The 26,341-nt window shown below is 41.4% G+C and overlaps 1 protein-coding gene across 5 annotated transcripts in view; it reads right to left on the bottom strand.

Annotated features, from left to right (window-relative positions):
- PDE4DIP (phosphodiesterase 4D interacting protein) overlaps nucleotides 1-26,341 on the bottom strand; it is a 738,656-nt gene that overhangs the window by 382,318 nt on the left and 329,997 nt on the right. For 4 of the 5 annotated variants that reach the window (XM_073644096.1, XM_073644092.1, XM_073644093.1 and 1 more), the window contains 2 exons: nucleotides 24,242-24,388; nucleotides 13,080-13,193 (listed from right to left, as the gene is read on the bottom strand). In XM_073644096.1, coding sequence (XP_073500197.1) covers nucleotides 13,080-13,193; nucleotides 24,242-24,388 — 261 coding nt within the window. The remainder of the gene's footprint in view (nucleotides 1-13,079; nucleotides 13,194-24,241; nucleotides 24,389-26,341) is intronic. The other variant, XM_073644094.1, reaches the window with a different exon arrangement.

The raw sequence follows: 26,341 nt of genomic DNA, 5'->3' as shown, positions 1-26,341 counted from the left end.
GGATTCAAGCCAGGAGTGAAGCTAAGCACAGGTCAGGTAGAGTTCCTGAACTAGCAGTGCAGAGTATTGTCAGGCAGAAAGATAAGGACTGGAATAAATGGTGTCACAGGGATCATCTCCCTCAGCAAACCCTCTCCCCTCCTCCATCTCACTGTGCTGTAAAGAATGCTGTGTTCATTAATGTGAACTGTGCTGTCCTTTACTACTGGGAAGACTGTGAACTGCTGTGCAGCTAAGGAAACTGTACTGTTTGTCACTGGAGTCTGTTGCTCATAAGACTTAACTTGCACTGGCTGTGCGTCTTCTTATTAAATGCTACTGTTCTACCATTTATGAGGACTCTTGTCAAGTGTGTCTGATCAGAAAGCGAAACAACCTACGTGTCTGTGCCTGAGGCTCAATACCCTTGTGTGCCTGAGAGAAGCTGTAGCACATGGTCTATGGTCGCCCTGAGTAACGGTTCCCCCAGGATTCCAAAGAATTCATGTAACCTGTCTCGCCCCTATCTGAACCTAGCGGCGTGCGTGTAACAAGTTATAAGGGCAGATGCAAGCTAATTATCTATATAAGTAAAAACATGATTGTTGGGTAGTTATAAGTATAACATCAATTAATATGGTCAGCTATTTTAATAAAATTCAATGAATACTACTGCATGGAATAAACTGTGCATGATAATTTAATTGTAGTTAATCCCAAAAGTGTCATACAATCTATTATGGATAGTGTATTTTATATACTGAATAAAGGGACAGTGCAACATAAAAAACTACAACTCATCTTTAAATATAAATATAGGTGCCCAAGGGGATATATCACGATCGGGTAGATTATTGCACTAAAGCAGTTCAAGTTAGATCAAAATAGATCATAAGGTGCAAGTGCATAGCAGATTTGATAGACTGACCAGTATGTACAGACCCCACACACGCTCACCGCAGCTCCCAAAGCACGATTCTCCTGGGCTTTGACGAGGGAATGAAGTGGTAAGGCTGCGTGCCCACTATACGTTTTTCAAGCATTTTTGCAGCGGAATTTCCGCAGCGAAAACGCTTAAAAAACGCTTGGTAATACGCGCCCCATGGTCCCCAATGATAATCCGCATGTGCTGTGCGCATGCTACAGAAATTTCCGTTGCGGATTATCATTGCGGAAAAATCCGCAGCATGTCCATTATTTTTGAGGAAATGCAGCGTAATTGCCGCCATTCACTTGAATTGAATCACATAATATCCGCATGACTACATGTGCACATGTGGATATTAAGCGATTCAATGTGCGGATGGTACCCGGGTCTGGAGAAGAGGAGACTCTCCTCCAGACCCGGGTCCCATAGTACTTGTTAAAAAAAAACTTAAAATAAAAAATAAACATCATACTCACCTTCTGATGGCCCGCGGTCTTCTCTCCGGTGTGTCCTGGCTCCCTGGTGGCTCGTGATGGTGTAAAAGAACCTTCCATGACGTCATTTAGTCATGTGACAAGACTAAATGATGTCATGGAAGGTACTTTTACACCACCGCGAGCCGCCCAAGACACCGGACGCACCAGAGAAGGAGACCGGGGGCCATCAGAAGAGGAGTATAATGTTTTTTGTTGTTTTGTTTTTTTTACCATTTTTATTCTTTTTTTAACTATTACTTGGTCACACTGTATAAATCCATGTCGTTTGCATGGATTTATATAGTGTGAACAAGTTGTCAAGCACTTTCCAAGTGATGCTAAAATCGCTTGGAAAGCACTTGATAACCCGCATGCGGAAATGCTTGCAAAAACGCTTGATAAACACTTCTACCTGGCAGGAAAAATGCATTTAAAATCTGCATGTGTTTTTCCTGCCAGGGAGAAGCAGAAAAAATCAGGAGCATTTCTGCATCGTGGGCACTTAGCCTAAGTGAAGGTAAGAGTATTTAAACTGGAGCTAACCAATCCAATAGTGCTATTTGTTAATGCTGAGCAAAAATAATTGATGCTATATTTATAATTACCCAACAATCATGTTTATACCTATATAGATAATTAGCTTGCATCTGTCCTTTTAATTGATCTGTATCTGTACTATTAAGAGAAGAGCCTTATGTGTATTAGCTATAGGTATATTACAACCCAAAACCCCCTGCATTTTATCCCACTTGTGGGTATTTTTCCTTCCCTTGTGTTTTAATATTGTCTTTTCTTGAAATAAAATCTTCATTAATTGAGAATTATTCTGCTGTGTATTATTATTTATAGGTTAACTTACTGCCTAGCAGCAGCTCCACCTGCAGAGCATGACCAAGACTTGGAAGTAGTCCTCAGTTAGCAAGCAACCACCCTCCATCACTTAACTCCTCAAACAGCTTCAGTCTGCCAACACAACTGTAATGGCGTCCAAGCTGTCCTTAGACACATTGGATTGTTTTATACATGGTGAACACTCCGAACCCCAGGACTCACACCAAGTCCTGTCAGGTACTGCTATCACTACCACTGAACTCTTAAGGAGCATCCAGGACACATTCAGGGCTGAATTATTAACAGCAGGTGAGTACTTTTCTAAATAGATTCAAGATATCACTCAGCCTCAAAATTAGAGCACAAATGAACTGCAGAGCTGGCTATCAAAGTGTCGGGGCGTGCTTACAGCCACCACTCACTATGTAATAAGCGATGACTATAGTTGCTCTGAGCACACTTCCGTTACTAAAAGCCGGTGGCTCCCACAAAGAAAAAGGTTTGTGTTCTCCTGGTAGCTGCACTTCCAGTAAGACGACGACAATAAGACTGCAGTGTAACACTACTGCAGGTTAATAGAGCTTGGGAACATGAGAAGTTCTCTTTAAACCTGACATTAGACAGCACAGCCCAGCAGAGGTCTGACCTTTCATTAAAAAAGCACCGACTTCATGTCCTCCTCTAAACTCAACAGCTAGCAGGTACTTGGAGAGAATCATACTTGTCACATCTACTATTGTCCAATTTACCATACGTACTCTACAACTGATTATATTATCACCAGCAAACAGTGGCGTAATGCTAATAGCGCCATCACACTGTAATGATGGAATAGGGAGCCATCAGCTCCTTCCTCCATCATTCTCCCTCTGAGTCTGAGCTCTGAAGTACAGTTTGCAGGGTTGTGTGTGTGGGCTATTATGCAGTTTGCGGGCTATGTATGGGCCATTATACTGTTTGGAGGGCTATGTGGGGGCCATTATAGTGTTTGAAGGGCTAGTTGAGGCCATTTTACTGTGTTTGCAGACTTTTATAATGTGGAGGGCTGTGTTGGGGCACTATACTGTGTGGAGAACTGTGTGGGGGCCATTATACTGTATGGAGGGCTGTGTTTTTGCAGTTAAATGAAACTAATAAAAATGCAAACTTCTCTTCTGGACTGGCGCCGCTCTCTGTTCTCAGCCCATATTATAACAAACAATGTCATGTGAAGGCTGTAACTGATCAGTAGCCCCACTTGGAATTTCTTTTCCTGTTTTTTTATGTGGTAAAGTGAATAGTGTTCCTTATTACACCTTATCCCTAAAAAAATAAGCCTTCATGTGACTACGCCAACAGAAAAGTAAAATAGGCATGGCTCTTAGAAGAAAGGGAGGAAAAGAATAAAAAGCAAAACAAAAATAAGTCCCAGTCCTAAAGGGGTAAAACATTTTTTGAAACTTTTTTTTTTATTAAACTTTTACTTGTCCATGTCACTATTTAATCTTGTACAATTACCTCTATTCATTCTTTCTTATGGTTCATAGGAGCCATCACTTTAGAGAATATGGCGGCTGCCCCCATTTAATCATAATCTACAATTACCAAAACAGAATCAGTGAGGTTTCTATCTGAACTGAATCCACTTGTTCAGAGATAACCATTATGGAAGAACTACTGACTTTAATTTCTTTCCAATTTCTCTTCTATGCTTGCCTTTTTTTACTATGAGAAAGAAGAATCTGAGTCTGATCTAACATCAGGTTACAGAAATGTTTTCTCTGTCTTTCTCCTCGTTTTCAGACAAATCTTTGCGAACATTCAACTATTTGTTCAGCCCCTGTGATGTTATATATTTTTCACCTCACTTAGTGTCCTAAGCACATACTAGAAGGACCTCTTGATTTCTTGTCTTTTTACATTCATTTTGCCTTTGTTTGTTTCCATGTTTTTCCCCGTTTTATTAATTATAAATTTGGAGACTGTCAGCAGCTCCGTATCTTATCACAAAGAAACCTCTAAACAGGCTATTTGTCAACTCTAAGCTTTATTGGAATCCTTATCATAGAGATTAATAGTACAAACAAGTAAAATAAAACTTTGCAATAAATCTTATCAGAAAAATTAGCTTCTTCCTCCACTTATGAGCCACTTCCTTTGCTCCTACATGCCTACTGAATTCAACTTCTACTCTGAAAAAAAAGCTCTAATTTATCATGGTTAAAGCAATACAAACTGCCAGCACAGTGTTAACTATTACAGCCTATGAAGGAGATGAAGACAGAAGTGAGGACCAGAGTGAGATATCAGGCTGAGACAGAAAGATCAAAATGCAGTTAGGTTAAGTTCACACGATGTGTTTTTGATGCGTTTTCACGGCGCGGAAACGCTGCGAAAAACGCTTGTTAATAGATCTGCCAGCTATAGCAATGGTAATCCAGATGTGCTGTGCACATGATGTGGAAATTTCCACTCTGGATTACCATTGCGGTAAAAACAGCAGCATGGCCATTTCTTGCGCGATTCCACTGCAAATTTGCACCCATTAACTTGCATTGAACCGCAGCAAACCTGCAGGTATAATACCTATACCTGTGGATTAGCGGTGTCTCAATTAAAGCCAATGGTTGCGAATTCGGAGGAAACGCAGTGCGGGTGGTACCCCGGTCAAGAGAGGAATACTGCTCCTCCCACCCGACAGCTGCTCTCGCTAATAACAGCGAGAGCGGCATGGCTGGGAGGAGCAGTAGTCTGCTCTGTCCAGCCCGCGGTAAAAAAAGTAAAAAAATAAAAACCTTTTACTCACCTGTCCGGCGGCCCTCAGTGTCCTCCTGGTCCCCGGCGGCAATCCTCTCCTCCCGGCAGCCAGCGGTATACTGCGGGAGTGCGTGCACCTGCGGTGACGTCACCGATCAGCTGATACTCACGTGACCAAGAATGTTCCCAGGGTGGTAAGCTCACAGGGGCTGATTCAGCTAAAGGTCAGCTGATCAACCCCAGTGACCTCAGTCCTGCACAGCAATGTACACTGATAGGAGTGATTTTACACTCCTTGTCAGTGTACAGTCATGGCCAAAAGTATTGAGAATGACACAAATAGTAATTTTTCCAAAGTTTACTGCTTCATTTTTTGTAATGGAAATTTGCATATACTCCTGAATGTCAGAGTGATCAGCTTAACAGCAATTACTGTACTTGCAAAGTCAATATTTGCCCAGAAAATGAACTTTAACCCCCAAAACACATTTCAACATCATTGCAGTCCTGCCTTAAAAGGAGCAGCTAACATCGTTTTAGTGATTGATCCATTAACCCAGATGTGGGTGTTGATGAGGACAGGGCTGGCGATCAGTCATGATTAAGTAAGAATGACATCACTGGACACTTTAAAAGGAGGCTGGTTCTTGGTATCATTGTTTCTCTTCAGTTAACCATGGTTATCTCTAAAGAAACACGTGCAGCCATCATTGCACTGCACAAAAATGGCCTAACAGGGAAGAGTATCGCAGCTACAAAGATTGCACCTCAGTCAACAATCTATCGCATCATCAAGAACTTCAAGGAGAGAGCTTCCATTGTTGTCAAAAAGGCTCCAGGGTGCCCAAGAAAGACCAGCAAGCGCCAGGACCGTATCTTAAAACTGTTTCAGCTGCGGGATCGGACTACCAGCAGTGCCGAGCTTGCTCAGGAATGGCAGCAGGCTGGTGTGAGTGCTTCTGCACGCACTGTGAGGCGGAGACTCTTTGAGCAAGGGCTGGTTTCAAGGAGGGCAGCAAAGAAGCCACTTCTCTCCAGAAAAAACATCAGGGACCGACTGATATTCTGCAAAAGGTACAGGGAGTGGACTGCTGAGGACAGGGGCAAAGTCATTTTCTCTGATGAATCCCCTTTTCGATTGTTTGGGACATCTGGAAAACAGCTTATTCGGAGAAGAAGAGGTGAGCGCTACCACCAGTCTTGTCTCATGCCAACTGTAAAGCATCCTGAAACCATTCATGTGTGGGGTTGCTTCTCAGCCAAGGGAATCAGCTCACTCACAGTCTTGCCTAAAAACACAGCCATGAATAAAGAATGGTACCAGAATGTCCTCCAAGAGCAACTTCTCCCAACCGTCCAAGAGCAGTTTGGCGCCCAACAATGCCTTTTCCAGCATGATGGAGCACCTTGCCATAAAGCAAAGGTGATAACTAAATGGCTCATAGAACAAAACATAGAGATTTTGGGTCCACGGCCTGGAAACTCCCCAGATCTTAATCCCATTGAGAACTTGTGGTCAATCATCAAGAGACAGGTGGACAAACAAAAACCAACAAATTCTGGCAAAATGCAAGCATTGATTATGCAAGAATGGACTGCTATCAGTCAGGATTTGGTCCAAAAGTTGATTGAGAGCATGCCAGGGAGAATTACAGAGGTCTTGAAGAAGAAGGGGCAACACTGCAAATATTGACTTGCTGCATTAACTCATTCTAACTGTCAATATAACCTATTGGTACTCATAATATGATTGCAATTATATTTCTGTATGTGATATAAACATCAGACAAACACTAATAAAAACCAGAGGCCAGCAGATCATGTGAAAATATAATTTTGGTGTCATTCTCAAAACTTTTGGCCATGACTGTACAATGCTGTGTTCTACATCAGTGACATCAGTGATTTCTGATGTCACTGCTGTAGAAGTGACCCAGATCACCGTGGGACACTCGTTGGCGTAATCGTGGACTATATCGTTGACGGCGGACAGGTGAGGGATATGGTTGTTTGTTATTTTACGTTTTTTTTCAGGAGATCAAAGACTTCGGGGACTAGGAGGGTAATAAAAAAAATTGTAGAACCGTGTGTTTTTTATTTCACTAAAATATTTTATTCTGGCCAAGTCTTTTATTGAAAAAGCAGCGACCATTTTACTACACGGTTAGTAATAGGGGTGTCTTATAGACGCCCTCCATTACTAACCTGGGCTTCACGACAGCTGCCTATACAAGGATCCATGGCCCCTTCCCTGGCTATTAACCCCTTTACGACATAGTACGCCCTGTGTCATCACCCCTGGTTCAGTGAGGGCTCCGGCGCTGAGCCCGCACTGAACCGAGCACATGTCAGCTCATTATTACAGCTGACATGTGCCCGCAACAGCCTCGGGTGGAATCGTGATCCACCCGCGGCTGTTAAACATGTTAAATGCCGCTGTCAATCTCCGACAGCGGCATTTAAATCGCGCTTCCGGGAAGAGCATCACTTACCCCGCCCATCGGCGACCCCGTCACATGATCGCAGGTTGCCGATGGGTGGTCATGACAACCCTGGGTCTGCAGCAGACACCAGTGGTTGTCATGATCTGGTCGCTATGAGCGCCACCTAGTGGTCGGCGCTCATAGCACAGGACCATTTCTGCTGCATGCAGGAGATCTGCTCGTCCCCTGTATACAGCAGAGCCGATCAAATGAGTGCTGCTTCTAGTCTCCTATGGAGACTATAGAAGCAGGCAAAAAGTGAAAAAAAAATGTTTTAAAAAATATAAAAAAAAAAAAAATAAAAAAAATATAAAAGTTTAAATCACCCCCCTTTCGCCCCATTCAAAATAAAATAATTAAAAAAAACCCCCACATACACATATTTGGTATCGCCGCGTTCAGAATCGCCAGATCTATAAATATAAAAAGAGACTTAATCCGATCGGTAAACGGCGTAACGAGAAAAAAATTCTAAACGCCTGAATTACATTTTTTGGTCGCCGCAAAATTGCAATAAAATGCAATAACGGGCGATCAAAACATCGGATCTACCCCTAAAGAGCATCAATAGAAACTTCAGCTCGGTGCGCAAAAAATAAGCCCTCACCTGGCCCAAGATCCCAAAAAATGGAGACGCTACGGGTCTCGGAAAATGGCAACATTTTTTTTTTTTTTTTTACCAAACTTTGGAATTTTTTTTCACCACTTAAATAAAAAAGAACCTGTACATGTTTGGTGTCTACGAACTCGTAATGACCTGGAGAATAATAATGGCAGGTCAGTTTTAGTATTCAGTGAACGTGGTAAAAAAACAAAAAAAAACCAAACATCTGTGGTATTGCACTTTTTTTGCAATTTCACGGCGCTTGGAATTTTTTTCCCATTTTCCCGTACACGATATGGTAAAACTAGTAATGGCGTTGAAAAGTAAAACTCGTCCCGCAAAAAATAAGCCCTCACATGGCCATATTGACCAAAAAATAAAAACGCTATGGCTCTGGGAACAAGGGGAGCAAAAAACGAAAACGCAAAAATGGAAAATGCTCCGGTCCTTAAGGGGTTAATATCAGCTCGCAGCTGTCTAGTTTAGCCTTTGCTGGTTAGATTTTACAGGGGGAACCTACGTCAATTTTTTTCTGGGGTCTCCTTGTAATCTAGGCAGTAAAGGCTAAACAAACAGCTGTGGGCTGATATTAATAGCCAAGGAACATTTTTAGCTAATGGCCCCTTCCTCGGCTACTAATATCAGCCCCCAGTGGTCGGCTTTCCCTCTGCTGGTTATAAAAATGACGTGGGAGCCCACACCATTTTTTTTTTAATTTTAGGCTCTGTGCCCACGATCCGGAAGTAGCAGCGCTTCGGACACATTTTTTGCTGCGTCCAAAATGTTGCATTCTATTGAATGCAGGTAAATCCACATGTGTTCACTGAACCATGCAGATTTATTGCATTTAATGCATTCTAGTGGTCAAATTTCTGTTGCGGAGACTAGCGACTCCGCAAGAGAATTTGACATGCTGCGGTACTGAAAGACGTGCCACATGTTAGTGTCCACGGGTGATCCGCAGCCTCTGATGCATGAACATGGGATTTCTAGAGATCACATCCACTATGCTGTACCATCTGGACGCTGCAGGTTTGGAGCTGCATAAACACACAGAGTCAAACCTGCAGCGGCTCCTGACCGTGGCCATGTACCCAAACTCACCCACAACATGTCAATTTCTGTAGCGGACACGCTAGTCTCTGCTGCAGATTTTGACCGATTGAAGTGTCATTATATTCCGTGGATTCACATGTACCGACAAAAGTGCGGCATTATAACACAGCATTTTGGACGCAACAGAAATGAGCTGCGTCCAAAGCACTGCTGAGTGCTGATCGGGGGGACGTAGCGGCTAACGAACCAGATGTGAGCTGTTATTATTGGCCTGGGACTATGTTTGCAAATGGCACCTTCCCAGGCTAAAAATACAAGCTCACAGCTGCCGCATAAATTACATGAATAGAAATGCTAATGAAGACTGGGTGAATGGGATTAACTGACATTCAGCTCTTTTGTTTGGGGATGACAAAATGTCAATCAGACCTATTCATGACCAAAACTAATTAAAGTAAAGTAAAGAGACACAGAGCAAACACTTTATTTGAAATACAACAGACACATTCTTTAATCATTTAAATTAACCAATATACTCACCCCAGTTCTGACGGTAATCCAAGGGTTTAAGCAATGTCCCACCAAATAACTTTATTTCGCTCCAAAAATCATTCACTGATGTACAAAAACGTTTAAAAAAAACACATCAAAAACTCCCAGTGTTTTTCCAGCCAAGGAGATGCAGAAACGCTCAGGAAATTTCTGCTTCAAATCCTGATCGTGCGCACATAGCCTTAGTGAGGAATTTAGCTTAACTCAAGGCTGGATTCACAGCCGCTCAGCTCCATAGCATATTCTCCTCTATGTGGCTGCGGCTGCTGCTTCTGAACATATACTAAAACGGAGGAAGGGGCAGAAATCCCTCTGTTTCTGTGTACTGTATATGGGTGACTTCTTAGAAACTTGTTTCCACTCTCTAGTTTACCTTTAGTTCACAGAAAAATCCTGCATAGGAGAAAACTAGTGAAAATGCAGGATACATATCATATAATGGCCAGAATTTTTGGTATTCCTCATGTGCAGACACATTATAACTTATTCTAAAAACATGTACACTTTAAAGGGGTTTTCCAGTATTACAATATTGATGACCTATGTTTGGGATAGGCCATCAATATGAGAGTGGTGTGGGTCCAACATATCAGACTCCACCGATTAGCTGTTAATTTGGCTGCTTCGATTATTTCAATATGAACAGATCTGCAGCGTCCACTAAGCAGCGTGACATGGAAGTTGGGTTAGGGTAACCCACCTATAATATAGTAGTATTGGAAAGCCTCTTCAATGAAACAACAGAAAATGTTCACCAAGTATGAACATCAACTTTCCCCGCACTTAAAATAAGAGCTAAATAAATCAATTTTTTTATTTGATTTTCCAAGATTTATAATAATAATATAATAATAATTTTTATTTTTATAGCGCCAACATATTCCGCAGCAGTTTACAATTTTAGGGGGGACTTATACAGACAATACAGAATAAGCATATCTCATATCGAAAGGAGTGAGGGCCCTGCTCGCAAGCTTACAGTCTATGAGGAAATAGGGGAGACACGGAAGGTAAAAAGTACATATATTGTATAATGCAGCCTTGATATACTAAATAGGATAAATAATAATACATGGACTGGTCGCCAGCCAGTATGTGCACAGTCCTGACCGAGGCTATTAAGTGCATGGATGGTATAAACCTGAAATTGAAGATTTTAATATAGGCCAAAACTGGGATAAATAGATAGTGTGTTGAGGCGATACGCCAGTCCAAAGAAATGGGTTTTTAGAGTCCGCTTGAAACTGTGGATATTGGGAATTAATCAAACTGTCCTGGGTAGTGCATTCCAAAGAATTGGCGCAGCACGTGAGAAATCTTGGAGACGGGAGTGGGAAGTTCGGATTATGGAGAATTTTAGTTTTAAGTCATTGGCAGAACGGAGGGCATGTGTAGCGTGGTAGACTGAGACAAGGGAGGAGATGTATGGCAGTGCTGAAGCATGGAGTGCTTTGTGGGTAAGCATGATAAGTTTATATTGAACTCTATATTGGATGGGCAACCAATGCAATGAATGGCACAGGGAAGAGGCATCGGTGTATCAGTTGGCGAGGAATATGATCCTGGCTGCTGCGTTAAGGACGGATTGGAGAGGGGAGAGTTTAGTAAGAGGGAGACCGATTAGTAGAGTGTTGCAATAGTCAAGACGAGAATGAATAAGAGCTACAGTAAGAGTTTTTGCCGAGTCAAAGGTAAGAAAAGTCCTGATTCTTGAGATGTTTTTGAGGTGTAGATGACATGAACGAGCGAGTGATTGGATGTGAGGAGTGAAGGAAAGATCTGAATCAAAAATGACCCCAAGACAGCAGGCTTGTTGCTGGGGAGTAATGGTGGAGCCACAAACGGAAATGGCAATATCAGGCATAGGTAGGTTAGTGGAGGGAGGAAATAGGAGTAGTTCAGTTTTTGACAGATTCAGTTTTAGATAGAGGGAGGACATAATGTTAGACACAGCAGAAAGACAATCACTGGTCTTTTGTTATAATGCAGGGGTGATGTCCAGAGCAGAGGTGTATAATTGGGTGTCATCAGCATAGAGATGGTACTGAAAACCGAATCTGCTGATTGTTTGTCCAATAGGAGCGGTGTATAAGGAGAAAAGAAGGGGGCCTAGGACTGATCCTTGAGGAACCCCGACAGTAAGAGGAAGGAGAGAGGAGGAGGAGCCGGCAAAAGACACAGAGAACGAGCGGTCAGAGAGATAGGAGGAGAACCAGGAGAGAACAGTGTCCTTAAGGCCAATAGTGCGGAGCATAGTGAGGATGAGCTGATGATCCACAGTGTCGAATGCTGCAGAGATCCAAGAGAATCAGCAGGGAGTAGTGACCATTAGATTTAGCTGTTAGTAGATCATTAGAGAGTTTAGTGAGGGCAGCTTTAGTAGAATGTAAAGAGTGGAAACCATATTGTAAAGGGTCAAGAAGAGAGATGTCTGAGAGATAGCGGATTAGACGTTAATGGACCAAGCGTTCCAGGAGTTTAGAGATAAAGGGAATATTGGAAACAGGTCTGTAGTTGGCCATGCAGTTCTGGTCAAGGGATGGTTTTTAAAGTAATGGATGTATGCTGGCGTGTTTAAAAGAGGGAAAGATACCAGATGAGAGGGAGAGATTGAAAATTAGGTGAGTGGTGACAGCTGGAAAAAGGGACTGAAGGAGATGTGAGGGAATAGGGTCACTGGTGCAGGTGGTAGGGCGAGAAGATGCAAGGAGCCTGATCACTTCATCTTGCGTGACTGGTTCGAAGTCAGAAAGTGAGCAAGATACAATGTGGGGGGGGGGGGGGCATGCATAACATTTGGGGATTAGGAGAAAATTTCCTGTCAGATATGGTCAATTTTTTCTTTGACATAATTGGCCAGGTCGTCAGCTCTGATGTCGCTGGTTCGGGCCTGTGCTGTTTGATTGAGGAGAGAGTGAGAACGTGTCAAAGAGTCGTTTAGGATTATTGGAAAGTGAGATGATGAGGTTGTTAAAGTAGGTTTGTTTGGAGAGGTGAAGGGCAGAGTTATATGTTTTCAGCATAAATTTATAATGGAGGAAATCTTCGGGCAGATTAGATTTTCTCCACAGCCGTTCAGCGCACCTGGAGCACTGCTGGAGAAAACGTGTTTGAGGCGTGTGCCAGGGTTGTCGCCGTCTATGCCGAGTTGTTCTGTGTATAGGAGGTGCGGCTTCATCCAGGGCGCATAGCAATATTTCGTTATAATGCTTCAATGTAGAGTCGGGACATGAGAGGTAGGAGATTCGGGCCAATGATGATTTCAACTTTTTCATAAATTTCTGGGTGTTAATGGCGTGTATATTTCTGTAAGTGTGGAAAGTGGGGGTTTCTTGAGTAGAGTCACAGTTCTTGACAGAGAATGAAATAAGATTATGGTCAGAGAGTGGAAGGGGAGAGTTAGTAAAGTCATGTAAGATTCGTAATTTACATACCTCTAAAGCCACATCTCTCTCTTTGATTCTTTGCCGTAGTTTTTCCATCATATATTCGTTACCTCCTGGGACTTTTTCTAAACTCTGCTGATAATACAAGACATCCATGTACTCCTAAAAGAATAGAGAGATGCCGAAAAGGTTACTAAAATGCTATATTATAAACTGTACAAAGTAATAATACCAGGAGAAATTCCAATATTTGTAAGTATCAATCAACAAACTAACCAATTTCCCTGTTAAAGGGAGTCTTTCATCCCAAAACTCAAATTAAACCACATATATTAATTTATTTTACCTATTACCTTTTAACCCCATAACGCTCAATGACGGACACTGCACGGCATGAGCGGGTACTAGTTCCTAGCTTTAAACTGTCACTGCGTGTAAACACAGTTAAAGGGTTATTCCTATCTCCAAGATCCTATCCCAATATGTAGTAGGTGTAATAATAATAATAATATTAGCAAATATCTCCAATTGAAAATGTAGTATAGTATTTCTGATTCACTATGTATGTAGTGAATGTGCAGGCATTGCAGGACCTTAGGTATCCATGGTTACAACCACTGATATAGTGACAGTTAGCTAGTTGCTAGTGGTCGTAACCATGGATACCTAAGGTTCTGCAATGCCTGTACATGAGGAAAGAGACATAGCGAATCAGAAAAACTATACTACATTCCTAATTAGAGGCATTTGCTAATATTATTACATCTTATACATATTGGGATAGGATCTTGGAAATAGGAATACCCCTTTACGTGCTGACAGCTGTCTGACAGCTGAGCGGCAGGGGAAGAGGTGCAGGGACCCATGTCGGCGGTCCCTGCACCCAGATCGCTGTGATTGGTCAGTCAATCTGACTGACCGATCACAGCATGGTCGCGCAGGAGATGCTGTAATATAAGCACCTCCTGCCCGATCAGAGCTGGTTGTGCTCCGGCACTAAACATCCAGGAGAGGTGTCAGCGCCACCCCTGGCTGTTAACCCCCTGAATGCTGTGATCGAGCATGATCGCAGCGTTCAGGAGGCAGGCAGAGGGACTGGAGCTCCCCCTGCCTTCAGATCGGCGCCCCTGATGTAATCGCGGGAAAGCTAAGGAAAGCTGCTGAGACCATGCTCACAGCATGGTCTCAGGAGCTTTCACTATAGGTATAATGCACTGCAATCTAGTGCATTGCAAAATGCATTATACCTGTAATCAAAGGGAAAAGTGAAAGTCCCATAAAGGGACTAAGTAAAAAAGTAAAAATAAAATGGTAAAAAAAAAATTGTAAAAAAATATATATTACAAAATAATAATAATAAAAATATTACACTAATAAATACACATTTTTATGTAAAAAAAAATTAAATAAAAAAGTACACATATTTGGTATTGAGCGTCCGGAAAGACCCGACCTATAAAATTATGGAAAAACCTAAAAAAATTGTCACACTAGTTAACACTTTCAGTGATCGTCATAAAAAAAAAAAAACACGAGGCAAACGATGCTTACCATCACAAAAAAGTGGAATAAATTGCGGTAAAGAAGCGAATATAAATAAAATTGGTACAGCTGAAAACGTCATCTTGTCCCGCAAAAAACAAGCCACCATACAGCTCCATCAGTGGAAAAATAAAAAAAGTTATAGCCTTCAGAATACAGTTATGCAAAAAAAAAAAATCTTTTTTCTATAAAAGTTTTTATCTGTTACCCTTGTGAAAAAAAATTGGGTCTAAATTAAATTTTTGGTGAAAAAAAGTAAAATGTTAATTTTTTTTCCTCCTCATTGCTTCAGTTCCTGTGGAACACCAGAAGGGTTAATAAACATCTTGCATGTGGTTTTGAGCACCATGAGTGGTGCAGTTTTTAGAATGGTGTCACTTTTGGGTATTTTCTGTCATAAAGGCCCCTCGAAGGCACTTCAAATGTGATATGGTCCCTAGAAAAAATGGTTTTGTAAATTTTGTTGGAAAAACGAGAAATCGCTGGTCAAAGTTGACAAGCGATTTCTTGTTTTTCCAACAAAATTTACAAAACCATTTTTTTGGGTTAGGAAGTTATAAGGATTAAAAGTTTAACCCTTATAACTTCCTAACCAAAAAAAATAATTGTTTCCAAAATTGTGCTGATGTAAAGTAGACATGTGGGAAATGTTATTTATTAAATATTTTGTGTGACATATCTCTCTGATTTAAGGGCATAACAATTCTAAGTTTGAAAATTTCCATTTTTTTCACAAATAAACGCAAGTCCTATCGAATAAATTTTACCACTATCATGAAGTACAATATGTCACAAAAAAACAATCTCAGAATCAGTGGGATCCGTTGAAGCGTTCCAGAGTTATTACCTCATAAAGTGACAGTGGTAAGATTTAAAAAATAAGGCCTGGTCATTAACCTACAAAGTGGATCGGTCCTTAAGGGGTTAAATAAACAAAAATAAAAGATGATAATATTGCAACTATTAAGTTTTGTTTCCTTATCGCTTATACAAGTAAACCCCACTTCCTGACACATTGCACTTAGGTTGCATGTACAGTGGCTTACGAAAATATTCACCCCCCCCCTTTGGCATTTTTTGTGTTTTGCTATCTCACAATCTGGAAGTTCACGTTTTTTGTTTTCTTTGAGTGTTTGCATCAGTTCATAAAAAGAACATGCCTACAACTGTGAACATTTTGTTTTCTTGTTATTGTGAAGCAAAAAACAAATAGGACAAAATAACTGAAAACTTCAGTGTGCATAACTATTAACTCCCCTAAAGTCAGTACTTTGTAGAGCCTCCTTTTGCAGCAATTACAGCTGCAAGTCACTTTGGATAAGTACCTATGAGCTTTCCACATCTTGCCACACGGATTTTAGCCCATTCCTCAAGGCAAAACTGCTCCAGTTCCTTCAAGTTAGATGGTTTCCTCTGGTGAACAGCAATCTTAAATTCTGACCACAGATTCTCAATTGGATTAAGGTCCAGGCTTTGACTAGACCACTGCAAAACATTTACGTTTCCCCTTAAACTACTCGAGTATGCTTTGGGTCATTGTCTTGTTGGAAGGGGAACCTCTGTCCCAGTCTCAAATCACTGACGAACACCAAAAAATGCAGTCTGAGACCAGACTATTATAGATGAGAAATCAATTTATTAATACAAGACTACATAACACAAAATAAAACTACAATGATAAAAACACGAAATATAAAAATGGAGGAGATCTGGGTGTATCCATGAATGTCATAAATATAGGCCAACATGCAAAAACCAGCACATAATAATATTACGTAAGCCCTTGTTGAAATGTAATGTGCAAAAATCATTAATTAATTGTGCAAAAAATAAATACAATATAAATATCTATACACAATGCATGATCTTACAATACATCAATTTATTAATTTAATAAATCATGATAATAGATAATATAATCAAAAAGTGCAAAGTGCTTTAGCAACCAAGGTAGGTCTATGGACCATAAATAAATATAAATACGTAATATTATAATAAATAAATTGCTAGAAAGTGCAAAGTGCTTTATGCGACCATAAATGAGTTTATGGACCATAAATATATAATTATATAATAAATGGGTATATGTGGACAACAATAAAATATATAAATATATTCCAAGTGGAAGTTATACCCCAATTGCATGTAGAGATGATGGCCAATCAAAATAATGAAGGGTACAACATACCCTAAAACTGGACACACCGCAGATCCCCTCACACCACTCCAACGCGCGTTTCGCTCTCGCTTCGTCAGGGAGTGAAAATCATTGACGGACTGAAACAGGTTTTGCTCAAGAATATCCCTGTATTTCGCACCATCTATCCACCCCTCCACTTGGACCATTTTTCTTGTCCCTACTGCTGAAAAACATCCCCACAGCATGATGCTGCCACCACGTTTCACTGTGGCGATGGTGTTCATGGGGTGATTGTTATGATCAACAACAAGTACTAAGGAAAGATAGGGGAAAGCTGTCCCTACAGTAAGACTAAGCTGAATCCCTACGATGTAGCGGGCTGCCTGTTCCTAGCGAACAGACCCACCTAAGTCCTCGGCTAGTCTGAACGAAGACCTATAGCATAAGGGAGGGGTCCCTAAAAGAACTAAGGACTGGGACAAAAAATAGGACACCTCCTAAACAGAGAAGTTGTTGCAGAACACAAAAAGAAACTGACAAAAAAGGTACTAGAGGTCCCAGAAGGACCAAGCGAACTGATAGAGAAAGGCACAGAAGCATCGGGCTAGAGAAACAGTCAAACACTGAAGTCCAGTCCAGCACAGCCAAAAGGGCGGAGCTGGAATATAAAGGCAGATGGTCACGTGACCGCAAAACACAAGATGGAAACAAAAACAAACAGGAGGGTTCTAATAGTGCTGAGCTGTGTTGGTTTGGCACCAGACATAGCATTTACCTTGGTGGTCAAGAAGTTAAATTTTGGTCTCATCTGACCACAGAACCTTCCTTCATATATTAGGGGAGTCTCCCACATGTCTTTTGGCAAACTCAAAATGAGCCTTTTTGTGTGTAAGTAAAGTTTTTTTTCTGCCCACTCTTCCATTAAGGCCACCTCTATGGAGAGTATGGCTTATTGTGATCGTATGGACAAATACTCCAGTATCTGCTTGGGAACTCTACAGTTCCTTCAGCGTTACCTTTGGTCTCTGTGATGTCTCTCTGATTAATGCCGTCCTAGAGTATCTGCTTGGGAACTCTGTAGCTCCTTCAGCGTTACCTTTGGTCTTTGTGATGTCTCTCTGATTAATGCCGGCTTAGAGTTTTTGTGGGCGGTCCTCTCTTGGCAGGTTTGTTGTGGTACCATGTTCTTTACATTTGATGATAATGGATTTGATGGTGCTCCAGGGGATCATCAGAGATTGGGATATTATTATTATTATTTTTTTTTTTTATAACCCATCCCTGACTTGTACTTTTCAACAACTTTGTCCGTGACTTGTTTGAAGATCTCCTTGGTCTTCAACGTGTTGTTTGGTTAGTGGTGCCTCTTGCTTAATGGTGTTGCAGTCTCTGTGGCCTTTCAGAAAAGGTGTGTATATACTGAAAGACCATTTGACACTTAGATTGCACACAGTTGGCTTTATTTTCACTAAGCATGTGACTTATGAAGGTAATTGCTTGCAGTTGAAGTTTTAGGGGCTTCATAGCAAAAGGGGCGAATACATATGTACATGCCAATTTTTAGTTATTTGATCACATAAATTTAATTTATGCCTATACTTTTCTCACTTCACTTAACCAACTAAGGCTATGTGCGCACGTTCAGGATTTGAAGCAGAAATTTCCTGAATGTTTCTGCATCTCCTTGGAAGGAAAAACGCTGCGGAAAAAATGTGCGTTTTTGATGCATTTTTGAAGCTTTTTGTACATCAATGGATGCTTTTTGGAGCTAAATAAAGTTATTTGGTGGGACATTGCTTTTTGGATTACCTTCAGAACTGGGGTGAGTATATTGGTTAATTTAAATGATTAAAGAATGTGTCTGTTGTATTTCAAATAAAGTGTTTACTCTGTGTCTGTGTGTTTATTTAACTCTTTACTTTAATTAGGTTTGGAGATGAAAGGGTCTGATTGACACCTTGTCATCACCAAACAAAAGAGCTAGGTGTCAGCTGATCCCATTCACCCAAACTTCATTAGCATTTCCATTCATGTTATTAGCATTCCCATTCATGTAATTTCTGTGGCAGCTGTGAGCTGCTATTTTTAGCTTAGAAAGTGCCACTATGCAAACATGGTCCCTGGCCATTAATAACAGCTCACAGCTGTTTCATTAGCTGGTAAATCCCCACGAACAGCAAGAAGCAGCATTTTGGACGCAGCATATTTTTTTTGCGTCCAAAACGTGGTGTTCTAATGGTGCACTTTTGTTGTCGGTACATGTGAATCCACCGCATATAATGACACTTCAATTGGTCAAAATCTGCAGCGGAGACTAGCGTGTCCGCTACAGAAATTGACATGCTGCGAGTGAGTTTGGGTACGTGGCCAAGAACAGGAGCCGCTGCAGGTTTGATGCTGCGTGTTTATACAGCGTCAAACCCTCAGTGTCCAGATGTTACAGCATAGTGGATGGGATCTCTAGAAATCCCATGTCCACTATGCGTGCATAGGCTGCGGATCACCCGTGGACACTGACATGCGACGCATCGTTCAGGACCGCAGCATGTCAAATTCTGTTGCGGAGTTGCTAGTCTCCGCAACAGAAATTTGACCACTAGAATGCATTAAATGCGATAAATCTGCATGGTTCAGTGAACACATGTGGATTTACCTGCGTTCAATAGAATGCAGCGTTTTGGACGCAGCAAAGAATATGCGTCCAAAGAGCTGCTACGTCCGGATCGTGGGCACAGAGCCTAAAATTAAAAAAAAAAATGGTGTGGGCTCCCGCGTCATTTTTATAACCAGCAGAGGGAAAGTCGACCGCTGGGGGCTGATATTCATAGCCGAGGAGGGGGCCATTAGCTAACAATGTTCCCTGGCTATTAATATCAGCCCACAACTGTTTGTTTAGCCTTTACTGGCTAGATTATTGAGGGACCTCAGAAAAAAATTGACGTAGGGTCCCCTTATAAAATCTAACCAGAAAAGGCTAAACAGACAGCTGCGGGCTGATATTAATAGCCAGGGAAGAGGCCATGGATACTATTCCTCTCCGCGGCTAATAATATCACCCCATAGCAGTCCCATTGGACAGGTGACTATAGTGTTTTTTTAAAAAAAATTCTCTTTTTTTTCCTTTTTACTACCGTGGGCACGCCGGCTCAGCTGAGGGGACTACTGCACCCCTCACCTGCGCCATTCTCACTGTTATCAGCGTGAGCGGCGGTCGGATGAGAGGAGCAGTACTTCTCCTCTGCCGACCGGGTGCCACCCGCAGCGAATTCGCGCCCATTGGCTTTAATTGAAACGCAGCAAATCCGCAGGTATAATATTATTATAATATATTATATTATACCTGTGGATTTACTGCGGTTCAATTAAGTCAATGGGTGCAAATTCAAACAATGGACATGCTGCGTTTTTTTTCCTGCAATGTTAATCCTGAGCGGAAATTTCCGCATCATGTGCACAGCACATCAGGATTACCATTGCAATACCTGGCAGACGGATTACATAGCGTTTTCGCAGTGAAAACGCATCAAAAACGCTACGTGTGTACATAACCTTGGACTATTTAGTGGTGATGTATCACACACAAATCGGATTACAAAAATATTTAAACACAGGTTGTAATGTAACAAAATGGGTATAAAAAGCCAAAGGGGTGAATACTTTCGCAAGCCACTGTATAACCATTTCTTTGCTACAATTTTCTCAAACCATGAAAAAATGTCTAGATTTTGCAAAGAAAAGACAAACTGCAATATAATGTCACAATATTTTACTATGAGTTTTAAGCACAGGTTGCTTTGTATCTTTCCCACAAGCATTTAGGCTAAGGTAGTAGTAGATATGCCACAAGTTTTTCATTGGGGTTTGTGTGAGGAAAATCCATAGGTTTTTACAGAAGAAAGAAAGATGGACGAGATTTCATTATTTATAGAGGCAATGCACAAAAGATTATTTCTCCAGATAAATGAGCGCTTTGCTCATTCATAGGGTGATCGGCAGCCTGGTTATAGTCAATATTTTGGGCAAAATAAAAAAGCTTGCAACCCACGTCAAGGTTGTCTTGCAAGTCACTACACTAAAACCAATTGACCAATACTTCATGTATTTTATACATCTTTTTCAGCTTTTAATTGTACATTTTTATGCAGGATGCACCTAGGCCCTTTAGTGTTGGTTGGGTGAATTGGGGTGTCTGTCATTGTGGGGTGCGCTGATATAGTGCTGGGCAGTCTGCCTTACCTAATAATATGGGTGTCACTAATAGGCTGCAAGCCAGACACTGTGCATCACATGTATCTGTGTGACTGGCATCCTATGCAAGCCCCATCTGTGTGTATTTATAATACCAGGTAACCACCATTCCAAGAATGGTAGGTTTGCGAGTGGCTGTTTCATCAGCATTTTGCACCTGTGCCATCACGGCCTTTGTCATGGGGCCTGCTGCATTCTGTATTGCGACCTAGTGTTGGTAAGGAAGGGAAGATTGCCTGTTTTCCTGCTGAAAATAGCGCCGGCGGACTCTCCGGCACTCCACACCCAGTCGTGGTCGAATCCTCTGCATCATCGATCATTATGCCCATGTCTACACCCATTTACTGTTCAAAGAAATCTGGCCAAAAATGAGCTTCATAGAAGAATTCCGGCCAGTCATACTTTCACATGGAAACAAGGGGCAAGGCGACTCAACTACGCTCAAAAACATGCCAACTGGGATACAAAACAATGGCAGTAGGTGCTCTGCACTGGTAAGCCAGAATGCTAATTATTTGGTGTAACAGAAGGAAGTTTGTTCTGAAGAAAATAGTGCAGCATGGTGAAAGTTCCTTGCAAGTGTGGGGCTGCATATGAGGGAATGGAGTTGGGGATCTGGTTAGTGCAGACCAAAAGTTTGGACACACCTTTTCCTTTAAAGATTTTTCTGTATTTTCATGACTATGAAAATTGTACATTCACACTGAAGGCATCAAAACTATGAATTAACACATGTGGAATTATATACTTAACAAAAAAGTGTGAAACAACTGAAAATATGTCTTATATTCTAGGTTCTTCAAAGTAGCCACCTTTTGCTTTGATGACTGCTTTGCACACTCTTGGCATTCTCTTGATGAGCTTCAAGATGTAGTCACCGGAAATGGTCTTCCAACAATCTTAAAGGAGTTCCCAGAGATGCTTAGCACTTGTTGGCCATTTTGCCTTCACTCTACGGTCCAGCTCACCCCAAACCATCTCGATTGGGTTCAGGTCTGGTGACTGTGGAGGCCAAGTCATCTGGCGTAGCACCCCATCACTCTCCCTCTTGGTCAAATAGCCTTTACGCAGCCTGGAGGTGTGTTTGGGGTCATTGTCCTGTTGAAAAATAAATGATGGTCCAACTAAACGCAAACTGGATGGAATAGCATGCCGCTGCAAGATGCTGTGGTAGCCATGCTGGTTCAGTATGCCTTCAATTTTGAATAAATCCCCATCAGTGTCACCAGCAAAGCACCCCCACACCATCACACCTCCTCCTCCACGCTTCACGGTGGGAACCAGGCATGTAGAGTCCATCCGTTCACCTTTTCTGCGTCGCACAAAGACACGGTGGTTGGAACCTAAGATCTCAAATTTGGACTCATCAGACCAAAGCACAGATTTCCACTGGTCTAATGTCCATTCCTTTTGTTCTTTAGCCCAAACAAGTCTCTTCTGCTTGTTGCCTGTCCTTAGCAGTGGTTTCCTAGCAGCTATTTTACCATGAAGGCCAGCTGCACAAAGTCTCCTGTTAACAGTTGTTGAAGAGATGTGTCTGCTGCTAGAACTCTGTGTGGCATTGACCTGGTCTCTAATCTGAGCTGCTGTTAACCTGCGATTTCTGAGGCTGGTGGCTCGGATAAACTTATCCTCAGGAGCAGAGGTGACTCTTGGTCTTCCTTTCCTGGGGCGGTCCTCATGTGAGCCAGTTTCTTTGTAGCACTTGATGGTTTTTGCAACTGCACTTGGGGACAAGTTTTCCCAATTTTTCGCACTGACTGACCTTCATTTCTTAAAGTAATGATGACCACTCGTTTTTCTTTACTTAGCTGCTTTTTTCTTGCCATAATACAAATTCTAACAGTCTATTCAGTAGGACTATCAACTGTGTATCCACCTGACTTCTGCACAACACAACTGATGGTCCCAACCCCATTTATAAGCCAAGAAATCCCACTTATTAAACCTGACAGGGCACACCTGTGAAGTGAAAACCATTTCCGGTGATTACCTCTTGAAGCTCATCAAGAGAATGCCAAGAGTGTGCAAAGCAGTCATCAAAGCAAAAGGTGGCTACTTTGAAGAACCTAGAATATAAGACATATTTTCAGTTGTTTCACACTTTTTTGTTAAGTATATAATTCCACATGTGTTAATTCATAGTTTTGATGCCTTCAGTGTGAATGTACAATTTTCATAGTGATGAAAATACAGAAAGATCTTTAAATGAGAAGGTGTGTCCAAACTTTTGGTCTGTACTGTATGTGTCTTCAATGCGGAGAAATATAAGAAGACTCAAGAGGGCGGCATCCGATTGGCTCCAAATTTATTTTGCAGTAGTACAATGACCCCAGTAGATTACTATAAAACTAGATTCAGCATAAAGAACAATGAGTGACGATATGGCCCCCCACAGAGCCCGATTTCATCATTGACAAGTCTGGGATTACAAAAAAACACAGAAGATCGGTGGTTAGTTCTACAAAATGTTTGGAACAACCTCCCTGCTGAATTCCCTTAAAAATTTTGAACTAGAATAAACAACACTTCTATTTGTGAAAGTATTCTTACTTTTGTACAGTTACGTCCATATGCGGCAACAGGTTAATGTATTTATTTTCCATTGCTCTTATAGTAAGTTTAAGAGTGTGGAAAAAAAATAACGCTTCCAAAAAAACATAAAAGAACATTACAGGTAACAACCAGAAATATAGAATTTATAGAATCTAGTAACATATTGTGGTAAACTCACTCACTCAGCTGCTCAGAGAGGCAGACACAGGAACGTTTCTTGTTAGAGTCTTCTCCCAGTTTATTAAAACGGTACAGCATAAACCAGTGAAAAGTTCAGCGAAAACAAACACAACCTTTCTGGCATAATGGAAAAACAAAAGATAACACACAGCACAGTCCATTTGGCTGCGGGGATCCTAATGATCAGCGTGAGCAACAGAGTCCAGCAATTAGCTTACACTGTAAACATAGCTCTGGAGTTCTCGCCTCCAGACACACCAAACACCGAATGACCTGGGGTGGAGATATGGTGAACAGCCTCCTAGCTGCTCTTCAGCTAAAAACCTAGCCCTTAAAGATGGCCGATTAACACTTAGTGTGATGGAGCATTTTCCCTAGGTTCATATTACTGAAGCCAACAACCTCAGTGATACATATCTCCCCTCCAGTACTTTACCAGTGACTTTGTCACAATATATATAGCTGGGGTGCATATTGGCTTAATAAAATACACTGCGTATCTTTATATGAGTTCTGAATATTCATGAGACATAAATGTACTCACTTGCAGTACTTGTTCTTTCTGGGATACAGTCTGCTTCAGTCTCTCGATGTTGTGCTCCTTAGTACATTTTTCTTCTTCAAGGTTCTTAAGATGCTGACTCTTCTCCAGCAATTCTCTCTGAAGTTTGTGTAATGCTCCATGTAACTCCTGGCAAACAATAATGATTATTATGTAATCATACTATTTTTTTTGTACAAAAATGTTCAATGTTTTTCTGATATATGCAATTACAGGGGTTGTTCCTCAGGGTGGTCAGTGGTTTTCCAAATCTTCACTGTTTGTATCCAAGGACATGATTAAAGATCCTGATGGGTGCTATGTCTTAGTGTGGAGAACTATGATAGGTAAATCTAACCTCCCTCCTTAAAGGAATCTGTCAGCAGGTTTTTGATATACGTAATCTGAGGGCAGCAAGAGGAGCTGATACACTAACTTTCTGGATTTCACAGATTACATTAAGCCTAATTTTCATTTCAAAATTGGGGCCTCTTCATTGATTCCATACCTAGGGGTCCATATCCCCCTTTGTATGGATTCAGCTTATAAAATCAATTATCAAAAGATTATTAAAAAAACTGGCCTGCAATCATAGGCAACATAGGAAATCTCCTGGCTAGGTAGGTTTAATTCTACAAAAATGACCCTCTTGCAGTGTGTCTTCAACAAAATGGCGCCGGAAAGAACAGATGCGCAGGTGCCACAATCCTCCCCGCCCTCTCATGACATCAATGATAATTTAAATAAAAAATAACGTGCGCCCACACTTCACCGCCATTTTCAAGCCTTCTTCTGCATCATGTAAAAGCCTCCAGTCTCTGCTTTATAAAAATATAGATAGATAGATAGATAGATAGATAGATAGATAGATAGACACACACACAACGCTCAAAAAAATAAAGGGAACACTCAAATAACACATCCTAGATCAGAATGAATTAAATATTCTCATTGAATACTTTGTTCTGTACAGAGTTGAATGTGCTGACTAGAGATGAGCGGTGTTCGACTAGAACTGTTCGCCAATCTCAAATTCGAGCTGTTTTGGGCGGTGTTCGAGTTGTTCGACGAACCCGAACGATTTGCAAAAAATTCGGCTGTTCGAGGTTATGTTCGATAACTGTTCGTGCACCAAAAGCGTGTCCTGCATGTCTGGCGCTATTTAGAGCACCAATCATGCAGGGATTGTCTGCCACTCACTGTAATGCCACAGCCATGGTGGTTGTGGCATTACAGTGATTGCCCAAATCGATGGGAACAGTGCCAACAGTGAAACATGAAAAGCCGGCAATTCAGCAGCGGCATACACCTGTACCCGACAATTTAGAACCGAAAGAATAGAGCTTCACACATAGATTAGATAGATATAAACATGTCAGTCACATATATACGAAGTACAGTGAAAGTGCTGCTTACTGTACTTGTCATTTAGCGTAAAGGATTTATCAAAAAAAATAATAGTGTTTTCATGCACCATCTCTTTAAAAAAGCCGGCCGGCAATTCAGCAGCGGTACCCGACAATTTAGAATAGAAGGAATAGAGAATCACACATAGATTAGATAGATAGAAACATGTCAGTCACATATATATGAAGTACAGTGACAGTGTTGCTTACTGTACTTGTCATTTAGTGTAAAGGATTTATTAAAAAAAATAATAGTGTTTTCATGCACCGTCTCTTTAAAAAAGCCGGCCAACAATTCAGCATCTGTACCCGACAATTTACAACAGACAGAATAGAGCTTCACACATAGATTAGATAGATAGAAACATGTCAGTCACATATATATGAAGTACAGTGATAGTGTTGGTTACTGTACTTGTCATCTAGTGTTAAAATAACGGATTTATTATTAAAAAAATTGGCGTGGGGTTCCCCTTAATTTTAGGCTCTAGCGGAGGTTAAGCAGACGGCTGGGGCAGATGTTTGAAGCCTGGGAAGGGGGTAACACCCACGGAGCTTCCCAGGCTACTAATATCAGCCCCCAGCTGAATACATAGCCTTTACTAGCTATTAAAATGGGGGACCCCCCCAAAAAAATGACGTGGGGTCCCCCCTAATTTAATAGCTAGCAAAGGCTAGGCAGACAGCTGGGGGCTGA

The sequence above is a fragment of the Phyllobates terribilis genome, unplaced genomic scaffold, assembly GCF_046119375.1.
Source record: "Phyllobates terribilis strain yellow unplaced genomic scaffold, ASM4611937v1 Scaffold_8__6_contigs__length_399053987, whole genome shotgun sequence".
Taxonomy (NCBI): domain Eukaryota; kingdom Metazoa; phylum Chordata; class Amphibia; order Anura; family Dendrobatidae; genus Phyllobates; species Phyllobates terribilis.
This window is presented reverse-complemented; position numbering and strand designations above follow the sequence as displayed.